At 38.6% G+C, this 26,948-nt stretch overlaps 1 protein-coding gene across 6 annotated transcripts in view; it reads left to right on the plus strand.

Annotated features, from left to right (window-relative positions):
* Positions 1–26,948, plus strand: part of FASTKD1 (FAST kinase domains 1) — a 56,832-nt gene that overhangs the window by 1,946 nt on the left and 27,938 nt on the right. The window contains exons 1-3 of one of the 6 annotated variants that reach the window (XM_036023333.1): positions 14,114–14,451; positions 16,549–17,064; positions 20,292–20,360. In XM_036023333.1, the coding sequence (XP_035879226.1) occupies positions 16,730–17,064; positions 20,292–20,360 (404 nt within the window). In that variant the 5' untranslated portion in view covers positions 14,114–14,451; positions 16,549–16,729. Of the gene's footprint in view, positions 1–14,113; positions 14,452–16,548; positions 17,079–20,291; positions 20,361–26,948 lie in introns of those variants that run through there. The other 5 variants (XM_036023331.1, XM_036023330.1, XM_028510718.2 and 2 more) reach the window with 5 other exon arrangements.

The following is a 26,948-nucleotide window of genomic DNA, read 5'->3' on the forward strand; positions in this document are numbered from 1 at the left end:
AAGCAACCAAAGAATGTATAAATAAGTGGAACAACAAAACTGATGTTTTTTTCTCTCTCTCTCTCTAAAAATCAGTAAATAAAAAGAGTCCCTAGATTATGTTAGAAATTACTGCCTATTGCTATTTGAGGGGCGGGGTGCTGGGGTAAACCTTGTGGGTATATGAGACAAGTTTTAAAGAAATTGGCTAAGAGAACTTAGATTTTATTATTGTGGAAAAAGAACATACATTATGATTTAAACTTTTCACTCATTTATATTCTGTGAATTAATTATCAGCAACAATTAGGCATGTAGTACATGTTAGGGTCTTGACGAATTTCACATAGCTGTAAAACTGAGAAGAGAACTCCTTAAGCCATTGATTGCCTTTATTGCAGGGGAGCAACAGAAGACTCATCTTTGGACAGTTCAATGGTTGTATAATTTACACTTTTCAGTGAGGAGGGCAATTCTACAAGACCTTTAAAAAATCTGATTTATATTAAGCACTATATTAAGATAGATTTTTTGTTAGTATTGGTTTGTTTGATTTTTGTTTCTTCAGCTTTCATCAGAATATATTTTTATTTAGCTTAGGTTAGTTTCCCAGACTTCTACTTACTGATAGAAGTAATGTATAAGTGATATGCTCTTACATTGGTGTATTCTTCCTCTTTCTCACCTACTTAGGGACATTTTTGAGGATATGTTACAGATCCTCAAGTAAGGACACATAGCTGAACACAATGGCCGAGCAATTTATAGCCAGGTGCGGATGGTCACCAGGGCTGAAGGCCTCTAGTGCCTGGCAGGGGTCAAACTGGGAAAACAAGGACCTCACCTACAGGGAAACCTTTCCTCCCTGGAGATAACATTTAGACTTCACTTGTATTTCACCTCCAGCACCAGAAAAGCAGCAAAACCAGGCAGATGACTCCAGGACCAACTACAATGACTAAAAGACCCCCTGCCCTGTCACTGACCAATCAGTGGAGACCATGACCCTAAAATGGCACACCTGGAGAGCTGGTGAATATTCTGCTGAAACCCTCCCCTAAGATTCCCAAACTGCAAGAGAGAGATTAAAGCCTCAACACAAAGGACCAAGCATACTTGCACTTTCTCTCATGGGAGAGCAGCCAGTGCCATACCCTTTTCCCTCTTTCCCCCCAGTTCTTTCCCCAAAGGTAGCCATCTCCTAAACTCTAAGGCACTGGGCAGCAGCAACTGGTCCCCAACCTAATCCCCAAAGTTCCCTTTTCTCTGACTTCCTAGTGAGGCTCTCCTGTTGCTTCTTCTATGCTAAGCCCTTCCTTATTTTGCTCTTCCCAGCTCTCCCCTGTAATAAATGGATCCCCATAGTCAACTGGACTCATGTTGTGAAATCTTTCATACATAAAGTCAAGAACCCACACACTACCATCTGGCTCTAGGCAAACCCACTTAGGGCCAGGTCCCTGGTCCAGTAACAATCATACCATAATTAACATGTTGGAGTATACAAAGGTAATGTCACTAATTTTGTTCTGTGGTATACCATCTTCCAAAAGAAATGAATGTATCAATGTAAGAAACACCTAAACCTATAGAGAATTTTTATGAGTTTAGTTGAGCCAAACTGACAATAGCTGGGAGGAAAATCTCAATGAATTGAAAAAATGCTCCAGGGAATGGCGGTTTTGAAGTATATTTTATACATTAGAATCAAAGGAGGAGAGGTTAAGGGCTACATGAAATCCATTGGTAGTAGATTAAGAGGATGGAAGAAAGCAAAATGGGAAAATCTCTGATTGGATAAAAAATAAAATTACATTGTTGGGTACAGCTACAGGATAGTTAATCATTAATATTTGTAGCACATAGAGTTGGTATTTGGGCAATAAGAATACAATAAGGGGTTTTGTCTAATTTTCTAGAGGTGAGTTTTCCCTGAGGGGTGTAGAAAATGAGATCACTCTGACATTTCAAAGTTATGGTGTCTTAGATGGAAAAAGACAATAGACAGGCTCACTAAAGGTAAAGATAGACCTTTGTTAAGGAAGCCACAGGCCTAGGATGTAACTACTTGACATAATCTCTTTTAGTTAGAATGTGGTTACTTTCAGTCTCTGAGTTTGTAAGGCCCATCAGACAGGCCTCTCCTGAGCTTGTCAGGGTTAGTATGTGACCCCTTTTTAATCCACAATATGAAGTGACTGAGAATTATTTAATAGTAAAATAATAAAAAGTACATTGGAGGAAAAAATAACACCTTCCATCCAACCTTCTAAGTTCCTCTAACTGGGCTAAAATCAAATTAACAAAGACAGATTAATAGGAGAAAATCAAAATTTTAATACCTGTGCATGGGGAATTCACACAGGGTTGAAAATTCCAGCAAAGCAGATTTAAAAGAACCTATATGATTAGTTACTATTCTTGTTGAAGTTACACAATCAGACCAAAAGCTTGCTGAGTAGCTCAGTTGGTTAGTGCATCATTGAGGTTGCAGGTTTGACTCCTGGTCAGGGCACATACAAGAATCAACCAGTGAATGCATAAATAGATAGAACAGGAAATCAATGTTTCTCTTCTTTCCTCTCTCTCTTTTCCTTCCTTTCTCTAAAATCAATAAAAATATTTTTTAAAAGACAAATAATCAGGCCAAATTTATTGAAACTAGACTTATGCATTAAAAAATTAGTCTTGCCCTGGCTGGTGTGACTGATTGAGTGCTGGCCTTTGAACCAAAGTGTCACTGGTTCAATTCCCAATCAGGACACATGCCTGGGTTGCAGGCCAGGGCCCCAGGAGGGGGCATGTGAGAGGCAACCACACATTGATATTTCTCTTTCTCCCTCCTTTCCCCTCTCTCTAAAAATAAATAAATAAAATCTTCTTAAATGCCAATAACCATCTGGTATGAATGAATCACAATTATACTCATTTTTTGTCAGATCAACAAAAACTATATTATATATAACATATTTGTATATATAACAATATAGTTTTATATACACATTTTTATATATACATATATTTAATATATATAACATAATACAGTTTTTCATGTGATGCAGAATTTTAGTAATTACTTTATGCATGCCATGAAATGGAAAAGGTTGAAAATTGCTGCTCTGAATTAATGTTCCATTTTTCTCCCATCCTTTGACTTGGAATTATTGAACTGTAACTTTTTTCCTGAGCCTTGCAATTATAAACTACAGCTGGAAGACATGATGCAAACTTCAGAGACATCACAACTCATGCTTAATCTTAGTGACTGATGCTGTGTAAGCCAAACTGGAGAGTGTACCTGAGTGCCTGATGATGTCATCGAAGACTTTCAAACTGCAGACCAGCAGAACCTATCAGATTGTCACTGCCTGCCCACATTGTCTACTGACTGAAGGAAAGCAAAGTTTTACCACCCTGAAGCGGTCTTTTTAGCATATTGATTTTAGCTGGATATTAAGAAACAAGACAGAGAACCCTTGACCCTTCCTACTTTCCTGCCCTAGAGATTGACAGAAAAACCTGCTTCTTCAGGAAGGAAATTTTAGGAAGGAAGGGCCTAAACTAGGCCCTGTTAACTAGACACCCACGGTGTTTCATTGTTTCTGAGTTGCCTAGCAAGAATTTGTCTGCCTCTTTCACATCTACCAGTTCTCACTTCTGAAATCTAAGACTATGTTGCCCTCCTTTTCTCCTTTGCTCAAAATGTCATCTACACCCAATGCTGACTCACTGTTCTTGGAATTTTCATGCTTGTGTGAATTTCTCCTGTGCATGTATTATTAAAACTTGATTTTCTCCTGTTAATCTGTCTCGGTTAATTTGATTATTAGCCCAGCTAGAAGAACTTAGAAGATGGGAAGAAAAGTATTAATTGTTTTTAGCTCCCACAGTATTTGTTAGATTTAGTGTATGTTACAAAAGGTGAGGTTTTAGAAGATTCTTGAAAGAAGTTATGAAGCAAAATTACAAATGTAATTCAAGGACTGGTGGCTGATGCTAAGCCATGACAAAGTTTTCACTGCTCTTTTCTTAGGAGATATTGCCTGTGTTTTTAAATTGTCACAATTTCTTAGTGTAAAAATATCCTTTTATGAAATAATGGTTATAGAATGTGATAATTGTTTTCATTCTCTAGATGTCCTTACTTGGAAATGAAAAATTGAGAGTTTGCTTTGTTTGGTGATATTTTGGTGATATTTGATGACCAAATATCTTGAAATTTCACTGGTCTGTGAAATCCCAAACTTTCCCAAATGGATTTGATGTAGATTTGTTGTTGCGAGAAGGAAGCTGTTGCTAGTAAAAGGAAGTGTTATCTCCAACAATACTGTGGCTTCAAGAACAAAGGATTTATTTCTCTCTTACATAATAGTTCATAGGCAGGTGAACCAAGTCAGAGCACAACTCTGCTCCATACAATCATTCAGAAACTTGAGTTCCTTTCATCATATTATTTCAACATACTCCAGAGCCTTGACATTGCACGATTAGGATGTTTTACCTTGGGTTCAGCTGATAGGAAACAGAAAGAAATAGTAATATCTTTTTTTTTAATTGTTGTTCAAGTACAGTTGCCTCCATTTTCCCGCCACCACTTTCCCTCACTTTACCTTTAATACCACCCCTCTTTGGCTTTGTCCCTGGATCCTTTAAACATGTTCCTTGACAGCCCTTTCCATTTTTTCCCGTTATCCCGCTCCCCACTACCTTCTGATTACTGTCAGTTTTTTCTTTATTTCAATGTCTCTGGTTATATTTTGCTTGCTTTTTTGTTTTGTTGATTAGATTCCACTTATAGGTGAGATCATATGGTATTTGTCTTTCACTGCCTGGGTTATTTCCCTTAGCATAATGCTCTTGATGTCCATCCATGCCATTGCAAAGAGTAGGAGCTCCTTCTCTCTGCTGTATTCCATTGTGTAAATGTACCACAGTTTTTTGATGCACTCATTTACTGATGGGCACTTAGGTTGCTTCCAGTACTTGGCTATTGTAAATTGTGCTGCTATGAACATTGGGGTGCATAGGTTCTTTTGAATTACTGTTTCAGGATTCTTGGGGTATAATTCTAGCAGTGGAATTACTGGGTCAAAAGGCAGTTGCATTTTTAGTTTTCTGAGGAAATTCCATACTGTTTTCCACAGTGGCTGCACCAGTCTCTGTACCCACCAACAATATACTGGGATTTCCTTTTCTCTATAACCTCACCAGCACTTATGTTTTTGATTTGTTTATGATGGCCATTCTGACCGATGTGAAGTGGTATCTGATTGTGTTTTTAATTTGCATCTCTCTGATGGCTAGTGATACTGAGCAACTGTTCATATGTCTCTGGGCCCTCTGTATGTCCTCCTTGGACAAGTGTCAGTTAGGTCCTTTGCCCATTTTTAAATTGGATCATTTGTCTTCCTGGAGTGGAATTGTGTGAACTCTTTATATATTTTGGAGATCAAACACTTGTCTGAGATATCATTGGCAAGTATATTTTCCCTTACAGTTGATTCCCTTTTCATTTTGCTGATGTTTTCTTTAGCCATGCAGAAACTTTTTATTTTGAAGTCCTATTTGTTTATTCTTTCCTTTATGTCCCTTGGTCTAGGGGATATATCAATGAAAATATTGCTGTGTGGAATATCTGAGACTTTCCTACCTATGTTCTCCTCTAGGTTTTTATGTTGTCACCAACTTATATTTAAGTCTTTTATCCATCATGAGTTTATTTTTGTGTATGCTATAAGTTGGTCGTCATGTTTCTTTCTTTTTTTTTTTTTTTTTTTGCATGTAGCTGTCCACATCTCAACACCATTTGTTGAAGAGGCTATTTTTGCTCCATTTTATGCTTCTGCTTCCTTTTTTGAGTCTTAATTGACCATAGAGACTTGGGTTTATTTCTGGGCTTTCTATTCTGTTCCATTGATCCATGTGTCTGTTCTTATGCCAGTACCAGACTGTTTTGATTACAATGTCCTTGTAATATAGTTTGATATCAGGTACTCTGATTCCTCCTACTTTGTTCTTCTTTCACAAAAGTGCTGCGGCTATTCAGGGTCAGTTATGGTTCCATATAAATTTTTGAAATGTTTGTTCTGTATCTGTGAAATATGCCATTGGTATTTTATGAGGGATTGTGTTGAATCTATAAATTGCTTTGGGTAGAATGGACAGTTTGATGATAATTCTTCTAATCCATGAACAAGGTATATGCTTCCATTTATTTATATCTTCCTTAATTTCTTTCTTCAGTGTTGTGTAGTTTTCTAAATACAGGTCTTTTACCTCTTTGGTTAGGTTTATTCCTAGGTACTTTATTTTTCTTGTTGCTATAGAAAATGGGATTTTTCCCTCCTGATTTCTGTTTCTGATATTCTGTTGTTGGTATAGAAAAATGCCTTCAATTTCTGAGTATTGACTTTGTATCCCGCTGCTTTGCCAAATTTACTTATTAGGTCAAGTAGTTTTTTGGTGGAGTCCATAGAGTTTTCTATGTACACTATCATGTCATCTGCAAACAATGACAGTTTTACTTCCACCCTTTCAATTTGGATGCCTTTTATTTCTAGAAGAAGGAATATCTTAAGACCTAAACCAGGAAGTAGTACATGCCACTTTAGCTAGTGCCATCAATGAGAACACACCAAAGTCAGTTACAAGGTGCTGGGAAATGTAATATTGGCGTGTCTCCAGAAAGAAGAGGAAAAGGTGTTTTGGTGGAAAATTAACAGTTTGGGCCATATATCCCATTAAAGGGTAGTTGTTGCACAATTAGTTTGCATGACCATTCTACACTGTGGGCAGACACACAATTTGCTGTGATGTTTCTAGAATTTTGAAATATGCTTAGCCTCCAACACCCTTAGAGGAAGTATCACTTAAGGTCACTTGATATCAGATTTAAAGACAAAAAAATAGTTTTATAGCCATCAAAACAGAGGTTTTCAACAGAGACTTCAGTTAGTTCCTTGACTAATTTTCCATATCTTTTTAAAAGGTAGGATAAATTAAAGTTTCACGTATATTCACAAACCATAAGTTTAGCTCAATACATTTTACAAAGTGAGCATACAGGTGTAACCTCTACTAGATTAAGACATAGAGCAATATCAGTATCCCAGAAGCCTACCTCATTCCTCTCCTCAGTATTTCTATTACCTCACTATGCTCCAAAGATAACCTGTATTTGGAGTTCCAACAGCAGACATCAATTTTGTCTATATTTGAACATTATATAAGTGGAATTATGCATATGTAGTCATTTGCGGCTGGCTTCTTGCTCAGTTTTGTGTTTGTGAGATTATCAATATTGCTGCATGCAACAATAGTTTGTTCTAATTTCTGAATAGTACTTCATTATGTGGGTATATTAGGTTTCTCTAGAGAAACAGAACAAACAGGATATATATAGGAAGGTATTTATTAGAACTAATTGGCTCATGTGATTGTAAAGTCTGAGAAGACTCACAATCTGCTATCTGCAATCTGGAGACCCTGGAAATCTGTTGGTGTAATTATAGTTCAAATTTGAGATCCAGGGGAGCTGATAGTGAAAATCCCAGTTCAAAAGGAGAGGACCAATGTTCCTGCTCCATCAGGCAGGTGGAAAGCAAAAGGGGTGAATTCCTCCTTCATGTGTGTTTTTGTTCTATTTCTGTGCTCCATGGATTGGGTGATGCCCACCCACATTAGGAGGGCAATCTACTTTTACTAAATCCATCAATTCAAATGCTAATCTCATTCAAAACACCCTGACAGAAACACCTCAAAATAATGTTTAATCTGGGTAGCCCCTGACCCAGTCAAGTTGACATAAAATTAACCATCACGTCCTGTCAAGTGTGGCTCAGTTGGAGCATTGTCCAGTAAACCGAAGGGTCACTGATTTGATGACTGGTCAGGGAACATGCCTGGTGGTGGGTGCATATGTGAGAGGCAGCCAATCAATGTTTCTCTCTCCCTCTCTCAATAAACATATCTAGGTTTGGTGGGCATGTCCTTGGGTGAGGAATAAAAAAAGAAATTAACCTTTAGCTTGGGTAAAATTGGGAATGTATGTTTCATGAAACAAAACTGTTAAGACAGTGTGATCACTTTAAAATATGTCCATAAATTACTGAATGTGACTTTCCTCTAATGAATAGAATAAGATAGACTGACAATATGTGATTTTGGGGACTAGGTTATAAAGTGCATTTTGATTTCTTCCTTGCTGTGTTTCTTGAATCACCCACTCTAGGAGAAATCAGCTGCTGTGTCATGCATACACTCAAGCAGATGAAACAGATAAAGAGTGAGAGGGAGAGAGAGAGCAAGAGATATCAAGGTGAGAGAGAAACATCAGTTGTTTGCCTCCTGTACATGCTTTGACCAGGGATTGAAGCTGTTAGGATGGTTGGTGCTGTGAGCTGTGAAAGAACTCACAAAGAGAAAAAAAATGTAGAGAGGAAAGTTTTTATTCATTTTCCAAGAAAGGAAAGGGGGTAGGTGTGAAGAGATATACCAGCAATGAAAGGTTGGGGCTCTGAGTTTTTATTGGGTGATAAAAGAGAAGGGGGTTGCAACTGGGTAGTCAGGGCAATTAGTTGTAAATCAGGTTTCTCGCTGATTGTGTAGGCTTCAGTTGGTTCCAGTGTTATCTTGGGTTCAGGGTCAGGGCACTCCAATCTGATATGTCCTGTTTGTATACATTTTATTATTATTTTTTAAAATATATTTTATTGATTATGCTATTACAGTTGTCCCATTTCCCCCCTTCACTCCCCTCCACCCTGCACACTCCCTCCCACCCACATTCCCCCACTTTAGTTCAAGTCCATGGGTCATACATATAAGTTCTTGTCTTCTACATTTCCCATACTGTTCTTAAGCTCTCCCTGTCTATTTTCTACCCACCATTTATGCTACTTATGCTCTGTACCTTCTCCCCCCCCCTTCCTTCTACTCCCCTGCTGATAACCCTCCATGTGATCTCCATTTCTGTGATTCTGTTCCTGTTCTAGTTGTTTGCTTAGTTTGTTTTTGTTTTAGGTTCAGTTGTTGATACTTGTGAGTTTGCTGTCATTTTACTATTCATAGTTGTGATCTTCTTCCTTTCCTTAGGTAGGTCCCTTTAACATTTCACATAATAAGGAATCGGTGATAATGAACTCCTTTAACTTGACCTTGTCAGAGAAGCACTTTATCTGCCCTTCCATTCTAAATGAAAGCTATGCTGGATAGAGTAATCTTGGGTGTGTGTCCTTGCCTTTCATGACTTGCAGTACTTCTTTCCAGCCCCTTCTTGCCTGCAAGGTCTCTTTTGAGAATCAGCTGAATCTTATGGGTACTCCTTTGTTGGTAACTGTCTCCTTTTCTCTTTCTGCTTTTAAGAGTCTCTCCTTATCTTTAATCTTGGGTAATGTAATTCTGATGTGCCTTGGTGTGTTCATCCTTGGATCCAACTTCTTTGGGACTCTCTGATCTTCCTGGCTTCCTGAAAGTCTATTTCCTTGGCCAGATTGGGGAAGTTTTCCTTCAATATTTGTTCAAGTAAGTTTTCCATTTCTTGCTCTTCCTCTTCTCCTTCTGGCACCCCTATGATTCAGATGTTGGAATGTTTAAAGATGTCCTAGAGGTTCCTAAGCCTTTCCTCATTTTTTTGAATTCTTGTTTCTTCATTCTGTTCCAGTTGAATGTTTCTTTTTACCTTCTGGTCCACACCATTGAGTCCCAGTTTTCTTCCCATCACTGTTGGTTCCCCGTACGTTTTCCTTTATTTCACTTAGCATAGCCTTCACTTTTTCATCTAATTTGTGGCCATATTCAACCAATTCTGTGAGCATTCTGATTATCAGTGTTTTGAACTGCGCAGCTGATAGGTTGGCTACCTCTTTGTCTCTTAGTTGTATTTTTTTCTGGAGCTTTGTTCTGTTCTTTCATTTGGCCCTTTTTTTGGGGGGGGGTCTCTGTGTGACAGTTACATAGTAAGGGGGGAAGCCTTAGGTGTTCACCAGGGTGGGGCAACCCTGGTTGCTGCATTTGTGGGGGAGGGGTCTGAGGGGGAACAATGCCACTTGTTCCACTTTCTGTCAGTTTTCAGTCACTTCCCCTGCTACCACAATCAAATTTAGCCCTTCTGGTGCTGATTCCCGGGTGGGTGGATTTGTGTATGTTCTAGAACCCTGTGGGTCTCTCCAATGAACTCTCCTGTGAGGCTCTCCTGGGAATTTCTCCTGCTGCTGCCTCACCCCCCATAGGTGTTTTCAGTCAGAGGTTTGAGGCTTTATTTCCTGGCCCTGGAACCCTGGGTTGCTCCCCAGTTCTTTCTCCTGGTTTATCTGCACTCGAATGTGGGACTGCCCAGTCCCCAATCTGCCACCTTGCCAAGTCTGCCACCTGCTGCCTTGCCTGCACAGCTGCAGCCTTGCCCATCCTGCTCCACCAGCCACTGCCTTGCCCATCCTCGCCCTCCAGCTGCTGCCGTGCCTCGAGTCCTCTCCGCCCCACTGCCTGTTTCCATCCCTCCTACCGGTCTGGATGAATGTTTCTTCTTTAACTCCTTGGTTGTTAGACTTCCATACAGTTCGATTTTCTGTCAGTTCTAGTTGTCTTTTGTTTTTAAATTTGTTGTTCTTCTTTTGGTTGTGCAAGGAGGCAGAGTGTGTCTACCTACACCTCCATCTTGGCCAGAAGTCCTGTTTGTATACATTTTAAAACACTTGTGCTGGGTATAGTTTCAGTCATCTCTTCAGTTGTGAGAATAGAGGCTCTGAAAACAACAGTTAATTATGCCTAACAGATTCAAGGAAAGAGAGATAGTAGCTCTGGTAAAGAAGGCCTGAATGGGGCCTTTTTGTCCTTTCAGCAACCACAACCTAGATATGGGCTCTGATCAGGTATTGAACCCTCAGCCTTTTGGTGTATGGGATGATAACTCCAACCAAGTGAGCCACCTGGCCAGAGCAGAGGTTACCTCATATCTTAATAATCTAAGTCTAAGATTATGTGCCAGATCCAATTATAAAATGCCAGAGAAGTGTTTGATTAGCTTTGCAGTGACAGCCAGAAAATTTGTGCTCCCACCTACATAGTAAGGGTTGTCACTGGGAAATAACTGTTCTGCTAAGAACTATGTTTTCTAGTTGTCCCCTTGCATCTAAGTAAAGATATGTGAATGCTTCTCATCGGTGGAAAGCATGTAGATGATGTGTATTACATTCAAGTCAAGATGTTTATGAAGTGCTATGGTTTTTCTGTGTCTTCTCTTCCTGTTTTTGTTGGCTAGATCCAGAGGGCTTTACAGCTCTAGGAAATTGTGGAAGAAGCCTGGTCCCCTGAATCTTTGTGTGCAGAAAAGTCTACAAATGTCCAGGGTTAAAGCACAGTTGAACATGATATAATTGAGAAATCATATTTCTCTTTTTTCCCAGTCCCTGGCAACCACTGTTCTTTTTGCGAATGGCTGCTTTAGGTACCTCACATAAGTAGAATCAATATTTGTTCTTTTGTGTCTAGCTTATTTCACTTACCATAATGTTTGAAGTTTCATCCATGTTGTAGCAAGGGTCAGAATATGATCCTATTGTGTGTATATATGACAGTTTCTTTATCCATTCATCTGCTGATGGACACTTAGGTTGCTTCTGCCTTTGGCTTTTGTAAATATGCTGCTATGAATATTTGTGGACAAAAAGGGGCCACATACTAAACCTGAGGAGCTCAGGGAGGCCTATGTGGTGGCCTTATTAACTCAGAGACCTAGAGTAACCCACAAAGGATGGTCTGAAATTAAAACTTATTAAGTAGAAGCAGTTTATGGCAGGTAGTCATGTCCTAGGCTAGAATCTTCCCTGACAAAAGTCAATCTTTCCTTTATTAAGGCTACTGTCTACTGTGTTTTTGCATCTGTGATAACATACCTTAGGAATGTCAAAATGATTTCCTTTTTCCAGACCCCTCAAAGCACAGATATCTCACCAGAGAACCAAAGGGAAGACCACAAATCCCCTGATTGCTATTGAGTTAGTTGTTGACTGTTAACTTTCCTGCACCCACCTATCTAAAGGAAGTGTGTATTTATTGTTTTGCTTTTTATCCAGTCCCAGAAGTTCCCCACTTCCTGCCCCTCCTTAGCTTTCTCCTGCCTCCCTAATCTATCACCAGTGAATGTCTTTTTTCTTTGATTTTAATGTATAAGATAAGTGCAAAACTGCTATTCTCTGGAACATTTTCTCAATCTGTTGAGCATCTGGTCTTGGTTCACAGTTTGGCCTCGCCTGGGCATCTCCAAGCCCAGCAAAAGTAGCAGCCATGTGCAGATCACTTTGTAGTGAATGCTTTGTGACCACGGAGAAAATATAAGCAGTGGCTGATCTTGAATGTGCCAACAGCAATCTAGGCTCAACTGCAAGAGGAAGGTGTACACAGCCCACACAATGAGTATACCTTGAGTACCCAGATTAGGTAATAGTGGGGGCTGTGCCACTGGACCCTACAGGATGCCTATTACATTAGGCCACTCTACCAACCCTGGGAGACATAGTAGCTATACCTAATACATAAAAACAAATACAAAGAGGAAGCCAAAATGAGCAAAGAAACATGGCCAAAATGCAGGAACAACAAAACTCCAGAGAAATAGCTAAATAAAATGGAGGTAAGCAATCTATCAGATACAGTATTCAAAACACTGATTATAAGGATGCTCAGGGAACTTAGTGAGGACCTCAATAGCATAAAAAAGATCCAGTCAGAAATGAAAGATATCTTAATGGAAATAAAAACTGATTTACAGGGAATCAACAGTAGAGTGGATGAAAATGAGTATCAGATCAGTGATTTGGAACATAAGGAAGCAAAACAAAATAAAACAACCAATCAGAACAACAAGAAGAAAAAAAGAATAAAAAAATGAGGATAGTGTACGGAGCCTCTGGGACAACTTCAAGCATACTGACATTCGCATCACAGGGGTGCCAGAGGAGAAGAGAAAGAGCAAGAGATTGAAAACCTGTTGGAAAAAATATTGAAAGAAAACTTCCCTAACTTGATGAAGAAAATAGACATACAAATCCAGGAAGCACAGAGAATCCCAGACAAGATGGGTCCAAAGAGGCCCACTCCAAGACACATCATAATTAAAATGCCAAAGATTAAATCCAAAGAGAGATATTAAAAGCAGCAAGAGAAAAGCAGTTAATTACTTACAAGGGAGTTTCCATAAGACTATCAGCTGATTTCTCAAAAGAAACTTTGAAAGCTAGAAGGGATTGGCAAGAAATATTCAAAGTCATGAAAAGCAAGGACCTACAACCAAGATTACTCAGCAAAGCTGTTTTATCATTTAGAATCATTGAAAGGCAGATTAAAAGCTTCCCAGACAAAAAAAAATCTAAAGGAATTTATCATAACCCAAACAGTATTGTATGAAATATTACAGGTCTTCTTTAAGAAGAAGAAGATTAAAAATATGAACAATAAAATGTCAATAAATAGATATCTATCAACAACTGAATCTAAAAAGCAAAATAAACAAGCAGAACAGAAATGGAATCATAGATACAGAGGATGTTTTGATGGTTGCCAGATTGAAGGGGTGTCGGGGGATAGGTGAAAAAAAGTGAAGGGATTAAGAAGTACAAATTGATAGTACAGAATAGTCATTGGGATGTAAAGTACAGCATAGAAAATAGGATAGCCTAGGAACATGTATGCATGACCCATGGACATGGACAATGGTGTAGGGATTGCCTGAGGGACTGCCTGAGAGGGGGCTGGGTGGAATGGGACAAAAGAGGATAATTTGGGACAACTGCACTAGCCTAAACAATGAAATATAATAAAAGAAGAAATAAAAATAAAATAGAAAAAACTTAATTGTTGATTTTGGAGAAAGGGCAAGGGAGAGAGAGAAACATTTTATTGTTCCATTTATTTATACATTCATTGGTTGTTTCTTGTATATGTTCTGACTGGGATTGAAACCCTCAAACTGGGTGTATCAGGAAGATGCTCTAACCAACTGAGCTACCCAGACAGGGCCTCCTGGTGGTCTTTGAAGAGCATTGGCACAGATCATGGTCAGTTTCATCCCTATAGTAAGAAAGAAAATTATATACGTCTTTTCTGTGTTCACGTTTTGAAATTTCATTTTTTAATATTAATTTTTACTGTATAAAATAAAAAAACGCCAGTATTCCATGACTGATGCAAAGCCTCAGTAGAGAAACACAGACTTAAAAGACCTATAACTTGAACAATTTTAAGACGCTTTGCCCCAGTGGCTTTCTCAATGAGGAACTACAATGCCCAGAATTCTTCCAGATGCGTAAGCAACGTCTATTACCCCTACTCTTCGCGACGTCCACTGGGGCTTGTAGTGCGTGAGTGTGCTGGGCACGCTGCCCTAGCCCGGCATTTTTTCCGGTTTGCTGAGGATCAGCGCCACGGGAAAGGTGATGACTCTCGAGTGAAGGCTAAAAACTGTGATACGAGTAAGGGGTGAGCAACACAACTGAGCCTGTGGTTTCTTTGGTTGGGGATCAGGAATAGCCTTGACTTCTGAGCTATCGTTACTCTTTTTCGCTGGGATTGTCTTGGAAAGTTGCAAGGCATCGAGGGAAAAACTTGCCGGCAAGTTAGGGCCAGATTTTCTTTTTCCACCCACCACTTTTTCATGCCCTGGTTTCAGGTTGACTGAGAAACTGAGGCCTTTCAGGTGTTGGATTTTTCTGGAGCACGAAGGTCGAGGGCAAGGGCTGAGACCACCCTGGCAAAGACAGGAGAGACCGCAATTACTCGTTTGGCGCTGCTGTATATGGGGTACTAGGGATACCAGTCATTTGCAAAGGGTATCACTGTTTATCTTGCAGTATACCTGTTCACAGCTGGTACCTATCTCTCATGTACAGTCCTAAGGCTTCTCCTTTGGTTAAATATCTTCCCCAAGGTCACTTAGGTGGGGCAGAGCTGGGGACTTGACATCTTCATACTCTAACCATTGAATTGCTTCCACTTTGAATTGTGGAGAGACTGGAAAATCTTGAAGATAATTTTGCTTTATGCAGTGTATTCTGTGATACGTATGTGACCCAGACAGCCTTGGGTCAGGTTGCTGTATTAACTGCTACACAGTAGTCAATACTGTTCATCTCTTTTTCCTGGGAGCTTAGCATATATAGAGAGAGGAGTCTAAGTGTACTTTTAGGGTTGGTTTGTTGCTGTAATGAGGCTGTTCAAGTTGAAGAAGTCAAAATAGCTAATGGTTTATTCCAGCTTCACTAGTACTAGAGTAGTTTTTAGTCTTTTTGAATCTAGCTTTTCTTATCTATAAAATGCAAAGGATGATATCTACCTGGAAGTTTAGTTCAGAAAATTTAATGGCAAAACATATTTTTAAAGTCCTTCGTAAAATGTTGCAGAAGTATTTGGATGATATGATTTTAGTCCTAGCTTTTAAAAACATTATTTCTCAACTGGAAATGCAAACATTTATAATATATTTTTAAAACAAGTTAGTTTTCGTAATTATCTTTGGTTCATATAGTGCTTCACCATGTCTTGTTACAGTACTTGATTGTTTCGTATTTTCTTATTGGACCTCTAATCATCTTGTTTATTGGTTAAAACCTATCTAAGGTCAAAAGTGACTAAATTGTTTGAGTTATTTTGGGGCTTCAGGAGAAAGGAAAAAGAAATCCTGAAAGCATATATACTTACCCTTCTGAAAAAAATTTTTTATTGTGGTCCTGAATTAATGGCTGTTCTTTGTAGGAACTTCAAAGGTGATTTGTTTGTTTGTTTATTCATTTATTTATTTATTGCAAACACTTTTACTCTTTTATTTAAAAAGACAGCTCTGCTGTGGCCAGGTGGGTCACTTGGTTGGAGTGTTGTCCTGCATGCACAAGAAAAGGTTGAGGGTTTGATTTCTTTGATCTCAGGTTAGAACACATACGGTACATACCTACGCTGCATTCCAGTGGGGGCATGCAGGAGGGAAGGCTACTACTCTATGTTTCTCTATCACATCGATGGTGTTTCACCGGGGTTTGCTTTGTCTCTGTCTGTCTCTCTCCAACCCTCTACACACACCCCTTTCTCTCTCTTAAAAAAAGGAAAAGTTCTGAATTTGGGATTTTTCTTCCTTTTGCTATAATGGTCCAATTTGAAAACTGTATGTAAATTATTTTAAATTATAGTTGACATGCAATATTTCAGGTGTAGTGTACAACAGTGTTTTGACATTTATGTGCCTTATGAAGTGATCACTGCAATAACTTTAGTACCTATTTGTCACTGTACAATATTCTTATGGTATTATTGACTATATTTCCTAATAGGTATTTTTTAAATGTAATGCAGCAAGAAGCCTCATTTCTTGGACATTTAGTTTTGAATCAAGCCCTACTATCTAATTCAGACTAAGAACAATGCCTCTAGTTAGTGCAAAAAACCAAAAACAGAAAAAAAAAAACAAACACCAAGCCAAACAAAAACAAAAATACCGAAGAAAAACTTGTTACTTTCATTTGAATGTTAGAATTAATTTGTTATTAATAATATAAGTGTAACCATCTTAAACCAATTCTTTTACAGAAATTGTATACTGGAATGGAATTTGGAGCCATCATAATGGAAGCAAAAAATATGAAGGAAAAACAGTTATTTTTATATCGGCATATTGGACCTTGCTACTAGTTGCAAATGGCTTTATTTACCCAAGAAAATTTGTGATATAAATGAAGATACCTTGTTCCTAGACTTGGTGTTTATAAATATGCTTCGTCTAAAAGCTATTTGTCCATTCTCCTGGAGAGTGTTTCATTTTCGACCCTTCAGTTGTGAACCATTAATTAGCCAGATGGAGAAATGTAAAGATGAAGAGCAAGTTTTTGATCTTATTGAAAAAAACAAAGCCATACTTTCAGAAGAGCAAGTGGGATGTGCATTTAATACACTTTGGCAGTTTCAAAAGCAGAAGACCAGCTCGTTAAAAAATATTGAATGTATCCGAGACCATCCCCAATTTCTTACTCTTTACAATTTAACTGTAAATAAAATGGAATTTATGAATGATGATAATCTGGTGAATGTGTTGTACCTCACAAGACAGTAAGTAATACGCAGTAAGTAATATATTTTTAGATTTTATAGAAATGATTATAGTTTATATTTTAATTGCTAAACATCTCTTTAAGCCCTGGCTAGGTAGCTCAGTTGGTTAGAGTGTTGTCCTGATACACCAAAGCTGTGGGTTTGATCCCTGGTCAGGGCACATAGGAGAATCAACCAATGAATGCATAAATAAGTGGAACAACAAATCAATGTTTCTTTCTCCCTTCCTCTCTCTCAAATCAATTAAAAAATTAAACATCTTTTTAAAATGGAAAACAATATTTTTTTCCTTACAAATAGTTTTCCTAATCATCTAATATTTTTAAGATGCTTAGAAGATATTCTTTGGTTTTGGTAATCATTTTACAATATTTGTGTATGAAAACATGTGCAACCTAAATAGATACAGTTTTTTAAAAAGATTTTATTTATTTATTTTTAGCTAGAGGGGAAGGGAGGGGGAAAGAGAGGGAGAGAAACATCAGTGTGTGTGTGATTGCCTCTTAAGTGTCCCCCACTAGGGACCTCACCTGCAACCCAGGCACTTGCTCTGACGGGAAATTGAACTAGCAACCCCTCGGTTCTCAGGCCAGCACTCAATCCACTGAGTCACACCAGCCAGGACTAAATATGTAGTTTTTATTTGATAGTCATAAAGCTAGGAGAAAGTTTAAAAAAGAACATCGTTTGCAAGGGAATCCAGCCTTCAGAAGAAATTAATTCCCTAAATAGAGGATTCAGTAGTTATATAATGGGGGGAAAGCACACAAAAGTTAGTCTTTTTATTAGTTTCATTGTGGAAAAATAGCAGTTTTCTTACATCCAACCTGCAAGGGCTGTTTAAGTAGCTACAGATGTTAAAATTGCACAGTTAGAGATACAGTTATTAGGGAGTCAGCATACATTAAAGAGACTTGAAGCTTTACTTATTTTGGGGATTGATGTTAGACTAAAAAAATGGCTTTCCCTTTTTTTTGGTGGTCTTTCTCAGATTGCAGTATTTTTTCTCAGGTATATGAAAAGAAGTATGTGATGACAATAGGCAAAATACCTGGTTTGTTTTCTCAGTGGGCATGTTAGTTTAGAAAATGCTGAACCAGGCAAAATTTAACAATCTTTATTGCAGGGCTCTTCAGAGCCATTAATATGCCAGTGTATATTACGAATCTCTAAGCCGGGGCATTTTCCAAACTTATTTAATCACAAAGCATTGGTTGAACACCTCATAGGACTGAATGATGTGTGTTAGGCATAGATGGGGAAATGCTTGGTAATAATTTGCCTAAAAACTGCATTTCTGTGTTTCCCTCAAATCATATTTTAATAAGGAAAGGATTTCAAGAGTAGAGTATAATTGTGGGTCCTGACCATTGTGGCTCAGTTGATTGGATGTTGTCCCACAAAGCAAAAGGTCAGTGGTTTGATTCCTAGTCAGGGCACATGCCTGGGTTTTGGGTTTGGTTCTCAGTCAGGGCGAGTACAGGAGGTAACCGATCGATGTTTCTCTTCTTAGCTCTCTGCCTCCCGTCCCCTCTAAAACTAAATAAAATCTTAAGGAGAAAGAAGAGAAAGAATATAACTGTGCTTCCAAGTTTTTAAAACAAGATGTAGTTTGATTTTGCTTTATGACTCAACCTGAAATTCTTTGACTTCTAGGAGACAAAATAATACAGCCTTAACATTATAAAGATATTGAAATTGGTTAAAAAGAGAAACTTTTATACATACAATATATAGTCCATGTGGTTTAATTATATATGTAAAATATCCCTTATTACTGAAAGTATACTGGAACAGCAACTCTTATATGCTGTTGGTTGTATAATATCATGAACTTTATGATTTTTTAATTTAAATTTTACTTTTCAGTTACAGTTTACATTCAGTATTATTTTGTTTCAGTTTCAGATTCATACACTTTTCAAAGTGTTTTCCCTGGTATTTCCAGTACCCACCTGGCATCATACACAGTCATTACAATATTATTGACTACAGTCATTATTGCTGTAGTCTACATTCTTGTGACTGTTTAGAACTACAAACTTGTGCTTCTCAGTTCCCCAGGCCCCTTCCCCTCTGGTAACCACCACCCTGTTTTCTGTATCTATGAGTGTTTCTGTGTTGGTTGTTTATTTGTTTAGTTCTTTAGATTCCACATATAAGATAAATCATATGGTATTTGTCTTTCTCTTACTGACTGCTTTCACCTTCCTAGAAGGATGGACCTTCTAGGTCCATCCATGCTGTGTAGCATGAACTTTAAAACTATCCCTGGACCCAATAATTTTGCTTATAAGATTTATCCTAAAAGAGTAATCTAAGATATATATGAAGATTCTTGTACATGGATATTCATCTCAGCATTATTTACAATATTGAAAAACTAAAATCCAAATAGTAGATGAATGTTTAACCAAATGATACTATATTCACTTAATAGGATTGTATAGTCAAAACCATATTTTGAGGAATATATAATGACTTGTACAAATGCCCATAATACAATGTTAATTTACTGGAAATATAAAAGAAATATGAGTTTTTTTTTAAGATTTTATTTCTTTATTTTTACAGAAAGGGGAAGGGAAAGGAAGGAGAAAGAGAGGGAGAGAAACAACAATGTGTGGTTGCCTCCTGCGTGCCTCCTACTGGGGACCTGGCCTGCAACCGAGGCATGTGCCCTGACTGGGAATCGAACCAGTGGCCCTTTGGTTTGCAGGCCTGTATTTAATCCATTGAGCCACACCAGCCAGGGAAAAATATGAGTATTTTATATGTGTGTAGGAAAAAATAATTGGAGAGAAATATTCCAAAGTAATGATGGTAGCTATTTATGAGTAGCAGTTATAACTGATTTTTATTACCCTATTAAAATTTTTCTTTATTTTACAAACATTATCCTATAGAAATATTTTTATAATGAGAGCAAAGTAATGTCATGTACTTTTAACATGAAATGCATCTTCGAGCATTCATTGTTCAGTGGAGAACATTGAAGTGAGTAGATAAAAGAGTAAGAGGGACATGAGATAAAGTATAGATGTTTATTAGATTGTACCAGGAAATCAGAATGCTGAAGTTGGAGCAGACCAGAAATAAGGACTGACTGTGTAAGAGTATAATAATGTAGGGTTCACTTTTATGTTATAATTCTTACTACGTGTGTTTTTAATCATTTAAAAATGCATATGTGTGGAAAATTATTTTCTCTTGTTTTTATTGAGGTTTGCTGTTGAGGCCCACGACCCACTAGTTGAAGCACTAGTGACTGAGGCTTGGAGAAGACTGGAAAGGCAAGTACCCTGGGTCCTTCCTCTAAGAGCAGGGCTATCTTTTTCAGGATTAGCATAGTGAAATTTTGTAGGAAAAGAATGGGGACTGTGTTTTTCTTTAAGAGAGAGAAAACAGTATTTCAAATGTTTCCTCTTTAAATTAAGAGTAGGGAACATAATGTGCTTGTTCACATTTATAATCAAAATATAAATGAGGTAGAGTCAGCTATTCACGACTGGCTTTTTAAAAAATATTTATTTTTATTTTTTAAAGATATTTTGTTGATTGTGTTATTATAATTATCCAGTTTTTTCTCCCCTTTATCCCCCTCTGCCCAGCACCCCCCCATCCTTCAGCATCACCCCCCCCCCCCCCTTAGCTCATGTCCATGGGTTGTACATGTAAGTTTTTTGGCTTCTCCGTTTCCTATACTATTCTTAACCTTCCCCTGTCTATGTTGTGCCTACCATTTATGCTTCTCATTCCCCGAACCCTTTTCCTCCCATTCCCTCCCCCTCCCTACTGATAACCCTCCATGTGATCTCCATTTCTGTGATTCTGTTCCTGTTCTAGTTGTTTGCTTAGTTTTTGTTTTTGTTTTTTAGGTTCAGCTGTTGATACTTGTGAATTTGTTGTCATTTTACTGTTCATATTTTTGATCTCCTTTTCTTAGATAAGTGCCTTTAACATTTCATATAATGAGGGCTTGGTGATGATAAACTACTTTAATTTGACCTTATCTGGGAGGCACTTTATCTGCCCTTCCATTCTAAGTGATAGCTTTGCTGGATAGAGTAATCTTGGGTGTAGGTCCTTGCCTTTCACTACTTGGATTACTTCTTTCCAGCCCCTTTTTGCCTGCAAGGTTTCCTTTGAGAATTCAGCTGATAGCCTTATGGGAACTACTTTGTAGGCAACTGTCTCCTTTCCTCTTGCTTTTCCTTCTCTCCTTCTAAGATTTTCTCTTTATCTTTAATCTTGGGTGACTTGATGATGATGTGCTGTGGTGTGTTCCTCTTTGGGTCCAATTTCTTTCGGACTCTCTGGGGTTCCTGGACTTCCTGGAAGTGTATTTTCTTCGCCAGATTGGGGAAATTCTCTGTCATTATTTGTTCAAAAAGTTTTCCATCTCTTGCTCTTCATCTTCTCCCTCTGGCACCCCTATGATTTGGATGTTGGAACGTTTAAAGTTGTCCCAGAGGTTCCTCAGCCTCTCCTCATTTTTTTGAATTCTTGTTTCTTCATTCTGTTCCAGTTGGATGTTTATTTCTTCTTTTTGTTCCAAATTGTTGATTTGAGTCCCAGTTTCCCTCCCTTCACTGTCGTTTCCTTGTTTATTTTGCTTTATTTCACTTCATATATCCTTCATTTCTTCCTTCATTTTGTGACCCAACTCAATCATTTTTGTGAGTATCCCAATTACCAGTGTTTTGAACTCTGCATCTGATAGGTTATCTATCTCCTCTTTGCTTAGTTCTTTTTCTGGAGTTTTGACCTGTTCTTTCATTTGGGCCATATTTCTTTGTCTCAGTGTACCTGTTATGTTCTAAGGGGCAGAGCCTTAGGTAGATACCAGGGTAGGGCAACCAGGGTGGGGCAACCGTGCTGTGTTGTGGCACTGTATATGGGGGAGGGATTAGAGGGAACAATCCTGCTTGCTGGGCTCTTGCCTCACTTTCTGTCACTTCCCTTGCTTCCCACAAGCAAATTGGGCCCTTTTGATGCTGATTCATGGGTGGGTGTGTTTATGTACATTCTAGGACCTTGTGGATCTGTCCAGTGAACTCTCCTATAAGTCTGGGAGTTTCTCCCACTGCTGCAATACCCACAAAATTTTACAGCCTGAGTTTTTAAGGCTTTATATTCCAGAGCTGGAACACTGGATTGCACAGTTTGTTTTGCTCCCCAGTTGTTCCTCCTGGTTATCTGCACGTGAATGTGGGAAGTTCTGCCTGTCAGCTGCCGCCTGGCCCACGTTGTCCACTGTTTTGCTGTGTGTCCTCTCTGTCCAGCTTCCCATCTCTGACCCTTCTACCAGTCTGGATGAGTGTTTCATCTTTAAATCCTTGGTTGTTGGACTTCTTTGCAGTTTGATTTTCTGGCAGTTCTGTTTTTTTGTTTTGTTTTGATTTTAAATTGGTTGTTATCCTTTTTTTGGTTGTGTGAGGAGGCAAAGTGTTTCTACCTATTCTCCATCTTGGCAGGAATCTACTTTTTTTTATCCTAGGATTTGTTTATTGATTTTATTTATTTTTTTAAAGTTTTTAAAAGATTTTATTTATTTCTTTTTAGAGAGGAAAGGGAGGGAGAACGAGAGAGAGAGAGAGAGAGAGAAACATCAATGTGCGGTTGCAGGGGGCTGTGGCCTGCAACCCAGGCATGTGTCCTGACTGGGAATTGAACCTGCGATGCTTTGGTTCGCAGCCTGTGCTCAATCCACTGAGCTATGCCAGTCAGGGTTGTTTATTGATTTTAGAGAGAGAGGAAGGGGCGGGGAGAGAGGTGGGGAGAGAGAGACAGAGAGAGGGAGTGAAACATCGATTGGTTGCCTCCCAACCAATTGTGCCCCCTCCCGGCATGTACCTGCAACCTATGTATGTGCTCTGACCAGGGATCAGACCTGCAACCTTTTGGTGTACTGGATGACACTCCAACCACTGAGCCACCTGGCCAGGGCCATGGACTTGCATTTTTTATCTTCTTTTTTATAAGAGTTCTGCTTCAGAAAGAAAAGATTCTCTGAGTGATAGGCAGTTAGTTGAAACCTAGAAATTCACGAGCCATAAAAAGAGAAAAAAGAAGATAGCAGTTTACTAGAAAGGAAACACTTTAATAGTCTATCCTTCTTTCTTTATGGAAAGGCAAAGAACAGAGCTCATAGATGACTTAGGAGCTTTCAGGTCCATTGCTGAATTGAATAGTATCAATTCAGATTTATTTTCTAATTTACAAACACAGCTCTTTCCAGTGAGTTATAATCAATAATCATCTAAATAATGTGAAATTTGTTCAGGCTATTTTAAAAAATATTTATTTATTTTTAGAGAGGAGAAGGGAAGGAGAAATGGAAACATCAATCAGTTGCATCTTGCTTGCACCCTGACTGGGGGCTGAACCCTCAACCCAGGCATGTGCCCCAACTGGGAATGGAACCCTTACTCTGCTGGAGGACACCCAGCCAGCTGAGCCACACTGGACAGGGCTGTTCAGAGGTTTTTTTTTTTAAGATTTTTTAAAAAGATTATTTATTTATTTATTTATTTATTTTTAGAGAGGGGGATGGAAGGGAGAAAGAGAGGGAGAGAACCATTAATGTGTGGTTGCCTCTCATGTGCCCCCACACTGGGAATTTGATCCACATCCCAGGCATGTGACCTGAAGGGAATTGAAACGGCAACCCTTTGGTTTGCAGACTGACACTCAAATCCACTGAGCCACACCAGCCAGGGCTTATTTTTTTATAATACAAAGTTATACAAACTCTAATTTGTATTTCATATATAGAATTTCTAAGAGTCAAAGAATAAGCATTAATTTATGATTTTTGAATAGTCTCTGTGCGCTGTGATATTTTTTCACTACAATAGCTATTAATCAATGATTTTGTTAAATTTATGAATTTATGTTACATAAATATAATTTGTAATGATTCATATAGGATAGATTATTATGATTGCACTGTGATGGATCTCAACAAGGATAATAACATATACTTGAAATTCAAATGGAAGATTGTTTTTTAAAGATTTTATTTATTATTTTTTTTTTTAGAGAAGGAAGGGAGGGAGAAAGAAGAGAGAAAAACATTAATGTGTGGTTTCTGGGGGCCGTGGCCTGCAACCCAGGCATGTGCCCTGACTGGGAATTGAACCTGCTACACTTTGGTTAGCAGCCCACACTCAATCCACTGACTACGCCAGCCAGGGCAAAATGGAAGATTTTAAATATTTATAAAAATAAAGAGATTAGTTTAATGAACTCCCATGTACCCATCATTCAGTTTATCCAATTACCAACGTATAGCAGTCTTGCTTTATCTATATCACCTCCCATTCCCTATTTCCTTTTAGTATATATATATTTTAAAATTATATTTTATTGATTATACTGTTATAGTTGTCCTGATTTTTCCCCTTTGACCCCCCAGCATTCCTTACCCCTTCAGGCAATCCCCCCATCATTGTTAATGTCCATGGGCCATGAGTATAAGTGTTTTGGCTACCCTCTTTCCTATACTGTACTTTACATTTCCATGGCTATTCTAAAACTACCTATTTGTACTTCTTAATCTTTTCACCCATTCTCCCCTCCCAACTGGCAACCTTCTGGTAACTAACTTCTTTTTTCTCGCTTTTAAGAGTCTCTCTTTATCTTTAATCTTTGCCCGTTTAAGAATGATGTGTCTTGGAGTGGGTCTCTTTGTGTCCATCATAGTTGGGAGACTCTCTGCTTCCTGGACTTGCATGTATATTTCCTTCACCAAATTAGGGAAGTTTTCTTTCACTATTTTTTCAGATAGACTTCCAATTTCTTTCTCTTTCTCTTCTCCTTATGGCACCCCTGTGAGACAAATGTTGGACATCTTTAAGTTGTCCCAGAGGCTGTTTCTACTATTCTCATTTTTTTGGATTTTTTTTTCTTCCTTTCTGTGTGGTTGTTTTTTGCTTCCTTATGTTGATTTGATTTCATTTCATCAAATCATATCATTGATTTGATTCTTGGCTTCATTTATTCTACTGTTGTTTCCCAGTAAATTGTTCTTCATTTCAGTTAGTGTATCCTTTATTTCTGACTGGATCTTTTTTATGCTGCTGAGGTCCTCACTAGGTTCCTTGAGCATCCTTATAACCAGTGTTTTGAACTCTACATCTGATAGACTGCCTATCTCCATTTTGTTTAGCTCTTTTTCTGGAGTTTTAATCTGTTCTTCATTTGGGCCATATTTCTTTATCTCCTCATTTTGGCAGTCTCTCTGTGTTTGTTTGTATTAGGTAGAGCTGCTTTGACTCCATGTCTTGGTTGTGTGGCCTAATGTAGTAGGTATCCTCTAGGGTCTAAGCTTGGTACTTGAGGTGCACCCTTTGTATGGACTGAGTACATCCTCCTCTTATAGTTGAGCCTTGGTTGATGTTGGCAGATCAATGGGAGGGACTTACCCAGGCCAGTTAGCCGCAAGGATTGGCTGTGACCACTGTCTACTAATCTCCACCCTCTGTGGAGGATTAGCTGTGCATGGGCAGGGTAGTGGTGCCCTGATGTGGTCTGTAGCTGTCCCCTAGGTGCATTGGCCCTGGGGTTTCCCAGGTAGTGCAGGCCAAGGGGAGCCCCCACCTGTGTTTTACCTGGGGCACCCTGCCCGAGCCATAAATCAATCTGAGATGGCTGCTGGGCTTGGAGATTCCCAGGTGAAGCCAAGCTGTGACTCTAGTCTGGGCTCACTGAAGCCAGCTATTTCTTGTTTTATAGAATTTAGGAGCTAAGACCAGCCATTGATATGGAAAAGCAGCATGGGTGGTCCTGTAAGTTGGGTGAGGTGGGTCACATAGTGTTAGCCAGGTTGATGGATTCTCAGATATGGCAGCAGTCTATGGGCTCTGTGGGTGGAGGGCTCAGCAATGGGACCATGTCCTCTGCTCACCTTCATGCCATACACTTAAGTCTCTTCCTGTATACCACTGGCCACTGGTGCCTTTCAAGCTGCTACCCTGGTGCTGGAGCTCAGAGGGAGTGAGTCTGAGTAGGTGAGTCTGTGTGTGGGTTCCCCAAGAGGAACTGCGTAGGGCTCTAGCAGCCTCCTCCACTCATTCAATCCCTACTGGTTTTCATAGCCGGAAGTTGTGAGGACTTACCTTTCTGGCACTGGAACCCTGGGCTGGGGGGTCTGGTGTTGTTCTGGGACTCCTCACTCAGATATCCCTCCTGAATTTTTATCCATGTGGGTGTGGGACCATCCTGTTCTGCCTCTGAGCCCCTCCTACCAGTCTTGATGGATGTAGTTTCTTCAATCCTGTAATTGTCAGACTTCCATTTAACTCTATTTCAGACATTCCTGAGTAATGGTTGTTCTGTATTTTAGTTGTAATTGGTGTGGTGCGAAGAGGCAAACCATGTCTGCCTGTGTCACCATTTTGACTGGAAGCCAATAATATTTTAAATTGTTATTTAATTTATAAATACCTTAGTATGTAATTTTAAGAGATAGGTACTCTTTTAAATATATATATTATCTCAATGCCATTATAATACTAAGAGTGTTAATAATAACTTAATATCACCTAATACCTGTTTTGTGTTCAAATCTCTTTCATTGTTCTATAAAGGTCTTTATAGGTGATTTATTTAAATTAGTATCCAAAGAAAGTCCACACATTACATTTGGTTGCTTTGTCTCAAGGTTTTCTCTTTTTGTAATTAAACATTTGATTGAAGAATATCATATAAAATTCCACCAATCATAAATGTACAGCTTGATGAATTTTCACATACTGATCACTTCAGTGCAATAGCACGAGATTAGTGAACACCAAAACTTCCTTTTATGCACTCTTCCAGTCATATCCTTTCACCCCAAGGGTAACTAACCACTGTCTTGATTTCTCAAGTATTAG

Source organism: Phyllostomus discolor, chromosome 4, assembly GCF_004126475.2.
Source record: "Phyllostomus discolor isolate MPI-MPIP mPhyDis1 chromosome 4, mPhyDis1.pri.v3, whole genome shotgun sequence".
Taxonomy (NCBI): Eukaryota; Metazoa; Chordata; class Mammalia; order Chiroptera; family Phyllostomidae; genus Phyllostomus; species Phyllostomus discolor.